General features: G+C 44.3%; 1 protein-coding gene across 11 annotated transcripts in view; it reads left to right on the top strand.

Annotated features, from left to right (window-relative positions):
* The first annotated feature begins 5,166 nt into the window (after window positions 1-5,166).
* The window catches only part of DDHD1 (DDHD domain containing 1), a 91,247-nt gene continuing 84,872 nt past the window's right edge, over window positions 5,167-11,541 (top strand). For 5 of the 11 annotated variants that reach the window (XM_033404758.2, XM_004279347.4, XM_033404760.2 and 2 more), the window contains exon 1: window positions 5,169-6,204. In XM_033404758.2, the coding sequence (XP_033260649.1) occupies window positions 5,352-6,204 (853 nt within the window). In that variant the 5' untranslated portion in view covers window positions 5,169-5,351. Of the gene's footprint in view, window positions 6,205-11,541 lie in introns of all 11 variants that reach the window. The other 6 variants (XM_004279348.3, XM_033404763.2, XM_049704881.1 and 3 more) reach the window with 3 other exon arrangements.

Raw genomic sequence — 11,541 nt, 5'->3', positions numbered from 1 at the left:
AGTTGCTCTAATGGAAATCCCTACTGAAACATGACTTCTTTCTTCTCTCCTTTTTCTCTTGTTATATGAAAACCAGAATAAACTATACACATACATGATGCTGCTTTTAAGTCTTTCTCAGCCTAATATTATGCTTATCAATTACTTGTGTTGAAGGCCCATATGAGTTATATACTATATAACTGCTGTATTTCCAGTTTATATACTAAATTTTCAGTTTAGCCCCAGGGTGAGATAGGAGAGAACCCTGAAGCACAAACGTCATCAAATGCATCTATAATGCATGCATAATGCAGACCTCACAGCAGCCTATGGTTATGGTCCAATTCACTTTTCTATAATGAAAGGTCAGGGAAATAGCTAAATCTGCTCTTTCTGATACAAACAAGCTGAGGATTTTGCGGCTGCCTCCATTGACCATCAATATTGTATTGATTTACATTTTCTTTCATTTGAATATAAACCTTCAATACCATTGACCTTTATTTCCAGAAGGAATATAAAAAAAAATTTTATGAGTTTTGATAAGTACAGTTTTGTGGGCAGATTTCTTGCAAATCTTTAAGTAAATGCACTTAATAATTCTACATCTTAAGTATGACTTCAGCTAAACATAAAAACAACAAACCATCAGCAAAATAGCACTAGACAATAAATATTTGTTGAAAGAATAAACAAAAGGATGAATGACTTTATTCATTATGTATTCCTACGTTATTTCTGCTTGCCTAGCTACCTTTTGATTGTAACTTGGCTTCCTCTTTTGATTTGCCTTTAGGGAAAGAATGACTCCTGTGGTCATTCTGGCATTACAGTTATCAATATTTTCCTCACAGGAACTAAAAAGTTGGCATTCTGGGTTTATTTAAAGATACCTCTAGATAGTTGAATGCTTCACTGCAGGACCTAGGATAATGCCTGAAACTCTGTAGACATCTTATACAGGTTCAATGAATGTTTCCTGCTTCAGGCTAGGTTATCATTACATTTAGTCTGTGACCAAAGACACTCTCTGCTATGGTCTGAATGTTTGTGTCTCTCTAAAATTCATATGTTGAAATCCTAATCCCCAAGGTGATGGCATTAGGTGGGTAGATCTTCATCTGTGAAGATCTTTGGAGGGTGATTATGTCATGAAGGCCCTTATAAAGAAGCCTCACAGAGCTCCTTAGCCCCTTCCAATAAGTGAAGACCCAATGAAAAGACAACATCTATGAACCAGGAAGCTCTCACCAGACACGGTATCTGCCAGCACCATGACCTTGAATTTACTAGCCTCCTGAACTATAAGAAATAAATGTCGTTTATAAGCCACCCAGTTTGTTATATTTTGTTATAGCAGCCTGAGACTAAGACACTCACATTTTAAGAAACTAAATAAATAGTAATCCTAAAATAAAAAATTTAAATGTAGCAGATGGCTTATCAAATAGGATATACAGCAGACGGAGGGTATTGTTATATGACTTTCTTCACTCTAAATATTCTGCCATATACTTTGGACAAAGCCATTTCAGGTGCAGGTGTGGGTTATTGGCTCATAATAAATTACATGGCATAAGGCTAACCCTAATATTTTTACACAGGTGAAAATGGATTAAAATGGACAACAGGGACAACCCTTAAGAGAGAAGAAAAGGGGTCTTCCCTGGTGGCGCAGTGGTTGAGAGTCTGCCTGCCGATGCAGGGGACACGGGTTTGTGCCGGGTCCGGGAGGATCCCACATGCCGCGGAGTGGCTGGGCCCGTGAGCCATGGTCGCTGAGACTGCGCGTCCGGAGCCTGTGCTCCGCAACGGAAGAGGCCACAACAGTGAGAGGCCCACGTACCGCAAAAAAAAAAAAAAAAAAAAAGAGAGAGAGAAGAAAAGGGAAGGGTAGCACAAAATTGCACCATGTAACTTTTGAGAGGCGGCAAGGGGAAGATGGCTGCTATTGCTAGATAGCCCCTGCCATGTGCCCAATAGTAAATGGAGCACGGCAAGATGTGCCGATGAGATGCTTCAGTCTCTTATACTACAAACCAGCTGGCTTTGCCTCTTTTTCTCTCCCAACCAATGAGAACTTTCCAGGCTTGGCTCCACATCCACCTGGTTATTGCAGCAGCATGGGTCCACAAATGCCAAAAGTCTGAATCGATCATACTTATTTGGCTTATGTGAAGAAGGCTTGGTCTTGGGTAATTATTTAAAAAAAAATAGAATGCTTTGCATACAACCATGGAAGTTCAGATACTGCTGTGTGAATCGTATACACTAATAATGTAGAGTGGTGAGGACCCACCTGACACCTGTTCCAACAGGTTGGGACTGGAATAGAGGAACCCTTCCCCCTCTTGTCAGGATCATGTGATCTGAAAAGATGCTCTAGAAAGCAAAGGTAGGATAGTGGTAGCAGGAAGAATCAGATAAAAGATGACTTCTTAAAGCAGAAGACGTTGAATAGAGCAGCTTTGTGGCTTTTGCCTTGATATGGCTAAGGAATAACAATGAAATAAACACATACAGTTATGTGAAATTAGGTATTATACTTTCAAATATCTTTTATTCACTGTCAGCCTGAGGTTGGCTACATGGCTCTGTCCTTCTGGTCCCAGCTCATTTCCAAGAGACAGAGGCAATCTCAACTAACTCCCACAAATACTGATTGATATCTGCCCTCACCGAGGTCTAAATCAAGATAGTGAGGTCAGGAGAGAACCTGAGGTTCCCTGCTCCTGACAAATGGATAGTGATTTTGTTCATCATCTCTGAGGATCAACATTTTCTTCAAGAAAGATCATGCTACCTAAAAAATTGTGGCCTTAGGCAATGGTCCCCAAGAGGATAATCTTCTCAGCATAACCTAATAAGCACAACATTTAAACAACAGGAACATTCATTCAGTACAGGGAAGGGAATAATTTTTTTCTTTTTTTTTTTTTTTACAGAGGAAAATACTCTGACCAGGTAGCTGTACAGGTAGTCCATCAAGAAACCTAAAGGGATAGAGATATTTTAAAAGTTGTGATATCCCGTATATTAAATAACCTTTATAGTACTTTGCACACTGTACTATAATGTATCTGTTTACTTGTATGTATCCCCACTAGGCAATAATGTCCTTGAAGAAGGAACTGAGTCTCTCCCATTCTCTTTTGTATTGGAACCTAGCACAGAGATACCTGGCACATAGGTGACCATCAAAACACTGTAGAATGAATGCTGTTATGGGTAGCAAATAGATCAAAGCTCAGAGCTAATTTCAGATTCTGAAAGTTGTCCACAGAAAGACTGGAGAAGAAATTGACATGCAGGTACTCAGAAAGCAATATAAACAGAAACAAGGGCTCTGATCTTATGTGCTTTGAGTCAGGGCTGCAGTGTCCAGTTGGGCGGGTTGTTCACTGTGTAAGATTATCCAGCCAAGGGCACAAATTGGAGCAGAAATCCAGCCTACGCTCTACTTACCAAGCCATGACTGCCAACAGTGTTTTGTATCTGCCCATGGGAAGCAATGCCTTTTTTCAAACACATACAAGCTAGAGATTGTCCTTTTTTTGTTGTTTTGTTTTTTATTTTTGGCTGCGTTGGGTCTTCGTTGCTGCACGTGGGCTTACTCTAGTTGCGCCAAACGGGGACAACTCTTCGTTGCTGTGCGCAGGCTTCTCACTACTGTGGCTTCTCTTTGTTGCGGAGCACCGGCTCTAGGCACATGGACTTCAGTAGTTGCAGCACACAGGCTCCGTAGTTGTGGCTCGGGGGTCCTAGAGTGCGAGGGCTTCAGTAGTTGTGGCATGTGGGCTTAGTTACTCTGCGGCATGTGGGATCTTCCCAGACCAGGGATCAAACCCGTGTCCCCTGCATTGACAGGCAGATTCTTAACCACTGCACCACCAGGGAAGTCCCAGACTGTCCTGTTTTAAATAATGGCAATCTCTGACAGGTTAGATCCCAGCAGCAAGAAAAAAATGCTCTATCAATCTGATTCCATCACAAATGGAGGAAAAAGAAACTGAATATTGTCTGATCTTGAATTGAGAATACTGACATTGGAGATTGTTTTTCTCTGGATTTTTAACATAGGGTGATTGGCTTATAAAACTTTTTTTGTAATATAAAAGAACCGCATAGGGGAGCCTCAGCATTCAACCTGATCCCAGGAAATAAGCTACAAAATCAGAGATGCATGGAGAACAGGTTCCAGTTCTGCAGGGGGCCAGGGTTCTATCCTTGGTTGGGGAACTAGATCCCGCATGCCGCAACTAAAAAGGTCCCATGTGCTGCACCTAAGACCTGGCGCAGCCAAATAAATAAATAAATATTAATTTTTTACAAAAAGGTTACAGAATTCCATTGCTATGAGACTTTAAGAGAGCATCTAGTCCAATAATCATTTAATTTTACAGATGAGGAAACCAAACAGATGGAGATTAAGTGACCAGCCTGTGGTTAGTTATCAAAACTAAGTCTAGAACCTGGTTTTCTGGTTTTCAATCCAGTAATCTATCACAACTGGCTGTGCTTGACACCATTATAATCAACATTGACGGTGCATCCACTGTGTGGGAGAGATTGAGACATATAGACTTGGTCTCCAACAGGGGCATTACAATGAGGTTGAGAAAACAGGAAATAAGTATTGCAAGACTAGCAGTAATATGAGATGGCATATGAAGGGAGATTTAGACTTGGGTTTGAGTGGGAGTGGTGGCACAACGTAAGCAATCAGTTGGCAAGTGGTGGAGTGCCCTCGCGTAGGCCGACAATTCTGGAGGGACCAGAACCAGGTGATTGATAAGGTCCAGCTGGGGCTGCAGGCAGGCCTAAGGTCACAAATCCAGTGTCAGAAGAATCCAATTTCCCAGGGCCCTCTCGACGGGTAGCTTAAGCCTTTGGGCTCGAGACCCGCATTGCAAGGATGAGTCGGCTAAAGCTACTCCACACCTGGACTCTGACCCTCAGAAGGGCGGGGTCCGAAGCAGCAGCACGGCAGGGAGAAGGGAGAGGAGAAGGGAATTACGGAATCATGAGCTGACCCCTCTCCCGCGGCGGGAAGGGCAAGAGGCGCGGATCCCGCACTGCTTGGGCTGAGTAGGGACTTCCGGGACTGCACACGCTGCCGGCGGGGCGGGGCTCCGGGCCAAGCGCCACCTACGTCGAGCTGCGTGACAATGGGGCGGGCGGCGGAACACGACTGCGGCGGCCGGGGGCCTCGGTGGGGGCGGAGCCGCCGCCGCTGCCGCCGCAGCCCCGGTCAGGATTTGAAAGATTAAAAACTCCTGGTGGAGAGGGCGGCGGCGTTGAATGTGTGGCGGAAGCGCTGTGGGCCACGGCTCGGCGCCGGGCCGGGCAGCCGGCTGCATCTCCACAGCATGAATTACCCGGGCCACGGGCCTCCCCGAAACCCCGAGCATAACGGCCGGGGCGGCGGCGGCGGTGCCACTGCTTGGGAGCTGGGCGCGGATGCGCAGCCGGCGTTCGGCGGCAGCGTCTGCTGCTTCGACCACCTGCCCGCCGGGGACCCGGGCGACGACGAGGTGCCCCTGGCCCTGCTGCGCGGGGAGCCCGGACTGCATTTGGCGTCGGGAGCGGAGGACCACAACCACCACCTGACGCTGGACCCCTGCCTCAGTGACGAGAACTATGACTTCAGCTCGGCCGAGTCGGGCTCCTCGCTGCGCTACTACAGCGAGGGCGAGAGTGGTGGCGGCGGCAGCTCCTCGTCGTTGCACCCGCCGCAGCAGTCGCCGCTGGTCCCGACGAACTCGGGGGGCGGCGGGACGGCCGGAGGGGGGCCCGGGGAGAGGAAGCGTACCCGGCTTGGCGGCGCGGCCGCCCGGCACCGCTACGAGGTCGTGACGGAGCTGGGCCCGGAGGAGGTGCGCTGGTTCTACAAGGAGGACAAGAAGACCTGGAAGCCCTTCATCGGCTACGACTCGTTCCGCATCGAGCTCGCCTTCCGAACCCTGCCGCAGGCCACCGGGGCCCGGGCCCGGGCGCAGGACCCGGACGGCGACCATGTGGGCGGCCCGGCCTCCCCCGCGGGGCCGGCGTCCAGCTCCGCGGAGGACGACGCCGAGGACCGCGTCTGCGGCTTCTGTCCGCGCATTGCCGGGCACGGGCGCGAGATGGAGGAGCTGGTGAACATCGAGCGGGTGTGTGTGCGGGGCGGCCTCTACGAGGTGGATGTGACCCAAGGAGAATGCTACCCGGTGTATTGGAACCGTGAGTAGCCGGCCGGGGGAGGGAGCGGGACGGGCTGCCTCTACGGGGGCCGACACGCACCCGGGTGGCTTTGGAACTTGACCGCGGGGAGAGCGAGGCGCGTGAGGCCTGGCGTTTGGTTCGAGTAGGGTGGAGACCGTGCAGGCAGCACCGGCAGGTGAAGGGTAAAGCGAGCAGATGGCAAAACCCCAGCCGCCTGGGGGATACTGCCGGGGTAGCGCCCCCTGGGTCAGCCGGGTGCTGCTGCCATCCCCTGGAGGTGATCCAGGAACGGATGGCCAGCGCCAAAGCTTTAATTTCGTGATCCTACCTGAGCTTCGTCCACCCCGGGATCTGATTCGGTCTCATTTACCCTGAACTGCCTATGATTTAAATACCAGTCTGCCCACTGGGTTGGGAACGTTTGAGAGAATCTGAATCAGTTATGGACTTGGGAAAAGAATCTGAATCAGTTATGGACTTGGGAAAAGAAAATTAATCCCTGGCGGGAAGGGAAGGGAGATAGGTTGTTCCCAGTGGTGCGTTTGGGAGAGGTGGAAAGCACTGGTCGAAGCATTTGTGGCAGGTGGAGTCCGCTCACTCTCTCTATGTGGAATACTCGTTTTTCTCTCTCAGGTCCTTGTTTACATCTTTTCATTTTTGCCTCTTAACCTTGAAAAGGTACAAGGTTTATGCCTTGGTTTTCTCCTCTGTAAAATAGGGATTACTGTATCTACTTTGTAGGGTTGTTGTGGAGATTAAATGAGGCAATATACCTAAGGGCCTTGGAACTGTGCTTGGTACGCACGTGTGATGTAGGTGTTAACAGTAAGTCCTTATTCATTACACAACACAGTTAGGTTTGTAATTAGGTTAAGGAGGAAGGCCGTCAGAAATATCCACCATTGCATGTAGCAAATGCTTTATATATATACATGTATATAATATTCTATAATAGCAGAAGCTATTGGCCCCCAGTAATTTGTGATATATAGCTATAATTTTTATGGTCCCAGTGGCCTAGCTCAGATGTCTTCCGTACATCTTACAACATTCTGCCTTGTATTAATTATATGTATTGATGACTTAGCTTCCTTTCTGTATGTTTAGCATCTTCTGGGCAAAGTCCATCACCTTTGTCTTCATATTCTCATAGGGCCTAGTGCAGAAAATATTTTTTAAAATAGGTATTGAATTGCATAAGCGATTCCATAATGTTAAAACATTCACGTTAAGCATGAGTCACTAAGATAGCAATTACAAGATGTATCAAATCACCAAACAAAATAAGCATAGCAGGAAATTCAGTTTCTTACTACACTTTAAGATGACATTGAAGGCATTTGTTACCACTTTCACAAGGCCAGATTCATATGGGACTTGTCACATCATTCACTCCTTTTGATTATAAGCTCACTAAGGACAGGATATGCTTGTATTCACTCACTCATTCATCTTTTTCCTTTTTACCAGTATTTGTACATCACACAGTACTCTTGTGAAGGCAATAGGAAAGGTGAAAAAAAAAAGGACAATCCTTACCCTTGAGGAGCTTCCCACTAAGTCTTTTCTTCAGATGACCTAGACATCATGATAGATTTTTTTTTTCCTTTGAAGATAGAAGCACAAGGACTTAATTGGAGTCATAAAGTTGGATAAAATGCAGGGCATCCTTGGAGAGGCCTGGAAACCAAGAGATGAATCTTACCTTTAGATCAACTGAAGTATATTCACCTAGAATACTGTGTGTTCTTTTGGTTTATGATAAGATTGTTAATGCTTACACCGTGCTTGACTGTCTACAAAGTGATTTTTTCACATTCATTATTTCATAGTGATAGCAGCAAATGAATGCTAATGTTCTTTATATGAAGAAGCGGACTCAGTGAAATTAATGAACTTGTCCAAGGTCACTCACCTAGAAAGTGGTAAAACAGTTCATAGTCTAGTGGGGGAATACAGCCCAGTGTCCAAAGAGCATCTGACCCACCTAGGGATGAGGATGTCAGAAAAACTTCTCAGATTATGTGAGACTGAGTCTTCAGGGATGAATTTAATCAGACAGAAGAACCAGGGAGATGGAGAGAAAGGCATACCAGCCAGATGGAGTAACATATGCAAGGATACAGAAGCATTAAACCTCATAGCACTTTGAGGAAATTAGGGCTATACCTGCAGGGGTCAAACCACACAGCTTAGGTTTGAGATTTGACCACCACAGAGACAGACATGTTTGATTAGGGACATGAGGTGATTGTGAAGGAAGCATCTGCCTGTGAATGGTGCATTTGGGAGAGTAGCTAGAAAAGGAAGAGGGTAGCATGCAGTGCTAAGGAGTTTGGACTTTACCCTGTATCAGGGAACCAAACACTTGAAGGTTCTCTATTACTTAGATGATTAGTGACAACACAAAGGTTGAATTGGACAGTTGGAGAATATCATTAGAATGCTAGTGTCATAAATCGAGGAACAGTTAGGACCTACAAAAATTAACCGGAAAGGAAAAGCTTAGTCTTCTCAAATCTTCTTTCCTAAATCAGATCACCAATAGACCAACTATAGCTTATAAATTAATTTTTGTTTACTGGCATAACAGCAACACCTATTTTTGACTCCATTTTAGCATTTTCTAGATAGTTTTCTGCAAGATACAATCCTGTGGGTGTCCCAGGCCTCCATATGAGTTGAAAGGAAAATAGTGCTTTTTGTCCATAATTTACTACTTCTCAAAAAATCCCATGTAACTTTGTTCTAGTTGGCTCTTCAGGTCTTTGTGTATTATGTAAGTTTTCACACCGTCTCAGGAGGGTTCAGTCCCAGTATGGACTCTTCAGCCTTTCTTCAAATGGAAGGACTCTTATGAACTTTGCAGCTTTTCACCTTCCTCCTTTTTACTTTTCTTTTTAAACCTTTCTGGAAAATTTCCAAATAGTGGTAATGAAAGGTTAAAAAAGAGTCCAGTATGTTCCTACATATAATGGTGGTAGGATTCTAGTGACTTTTGTGACCTAAGTACACTTTATCTGGGTATTGAAGCCAATACGTTAGCTATCTATGCCTAGTCTAAAAGAAAGGTGTTAATTTAATTTATATTTACTTTTCCTTTTGAATTCTTACTGACAGATAAAATTTGAACCAATTTGGGGTACATGAATTGGAAGGGGAACAAAAGTTTTGTCTACCATAGCTAGGAAGCCAATATTATTACATGTGAAAACTTTAATTATAGGAAACTTATTTTTGTTTATTGACTGTTCAGATATTTTTCTCAATGCATGTGGACATTTTAGATAAAAACTGATCATTGCTGATAATGGCTAAGTGAACTCCCTGCTCCCTGTGTTTTAACGAAGCTGCTTGTAGCCACCTTATAGGCTTGTTTTGAGAATTATTATTATAACATGCTTAGAACAATAGTAGACACAAAGTACTAGGTGTTAACTATATCTGTGTGGATCTCAGAAAACTTTATACCTTACTTGTAGAAACTCACATGAAGGTTAATAAGACTGGGTATTCAAACTGTTGAGTACCCAGGGTTTGGTGTCACTGGCCTTTACCTCATCACAGGTGAAATGTTTGTCAAGAATAATAACAAGAAATGGCCGAAGCATTTAGTAGTAGGCTATGGGAAGGCATTTGGAACATTATAGAGATATTTGATGAGTTAAGAATAGTTTTAGGACTTCCCTGGTGGCGCAGTGGTTAAGAATCCGCCTGCCAATGCAGGGGACACGGGTTCAAACCCTGGTCCGGGAAGATCCCACATGCCATGGAGCACGAAGACCCAATGAAGCCAAAAATTTAAAAAAAAACAAAAACAAAACAAAAAAAGAATAGTTTTAAAGCAATTCTGATAGCAGTGATGTGTGCAGTGTGCACTAGGCAATATGTAATATCCATTCATTGACTAAATTAGTTATTTTTTTAACTTTATTTTATTTTTATTTTGGCTGTGATGGGTCTTCATTGCTGCATGCAAGCTTTCCCTAGTTGCGGTGAGTGGGGACTGCCCTTCGTTGTGGTGCGCAGGCTTCTCATTGCAGTGGCTTCTCTTGTTGCAGAGCACGGGCTGTAGTCACACGGGCTTCAGTAGCCATGGCACGTGGCATCAGTAGTTGTGGCACACGGGCTTAGTTGCTTTGCGGCATGTGGGATCTTCCCAGACCAGGGATCGAAGCCGTGTCCCCTGCATTGGCAGGCAGATTCTTAACCACTGCGCCACCAGAGAAGTCCTGAATTAGTTATTTAATTGACCAAATAGTTATATGAATGTGTAGTTTCCAGAAGCAGTCATTAACTATAAGCCACAGCTTCCCTCACCCCTGCCCTTCCCCCATTTTGTGTACTATCAGGCCTATGTACATTATTATAATTCTAAGCCATTTGCAGTTTCAAACACTTCAGAAATTAATCAGTCTTCATGATATGTTGAAGAGAAAATATTATTATCCCAATAAAATATTGGAAAGTATTATCCCAATAAAAAGGCAGAAAAATTAGGGCTTTTTCTGCAAGTACCCAAATTATATGATTTTTATTAACTTGGCGTAGCTGTAACCATCTCTTAGGTCTTTTTCATTCAAGGGTTAATAACCTTAATAAGTAATAATCCTTTATGAAGCACAAGGCATCAGGGGAAAGTAATAGAGTCCAAGCTGGTAGAAGGTACTCTTTCTTGATCAGTTTCTGCCTTCAGTAAAGCAGAGCTATAGGGACTAGAGATGCCTGACTCTAAAAAATTTGGGAGACTTTTATCTTTTACTCTTTTTAACTGCATTATCTCCCACTAGCTCAGCCTGGAAAGCAGCCTTGGGCTGCACTGGAATTCTGACTGTTCAGGTTTTAGAACCCTGGCGGAAATCTTCTGAGAGCTCCGTTCCAGATCAAGCCTGCTTTAGACTTTGTTTCAGAGACCTACTGAAATAGCACAAAGATATGAATGACTAATGGGTGACTTGTATGGAGGGTAGGACTTGGCACTACCTGACCAAAGCATTCAGGACTTTTCTTTCCCTTTGCATTGTACCATTAGTTTAAAAACTGATTTAATATCAGTTATTGATCCACCTTGTTTGTGTATGGCTCAAATGTGATAATGCATGTTGTGCAAGTTACTTTATATAAATGTTCAGACTAATTAGTATGCTTTTCTTTCCTCCATCTGTCATCACGCTCTTGTTTCCTCCTTTACTATTTTGCCGTAAAAAAAGACTTTTTCTACTCTTCCCTCTTCCAAATTTTATTTCCTGGGTCTTTTATCTTCACATTACACCCTGTAATTTCTGCTTTGCTAAGATCTTTGCTGTCTGAAACCCTACGGCTGATTCTTTTCTGTAGAGAGCAAGGAAAAGCTGG

This window comes from Orcinus orca, chromosome 2, assembly GCF_937001465.1.
Source record: "Orcinus orca chromosome 2, mOrcOrc1.1, whole genome shotgun sequence".
Classification (NCBI taxonomy): domain Eukaryota; kingdom Metazoa; phylum Chordata; class Mammalia; order Artiodactyla; family Delphinidae; genus Orcinus; species Orcinus orca.
The sequence above is the reverse complement of the archived record's forward strand: the minus strand, read 5'-3'. Positions and strand labels throughout refer to the sequence as shown.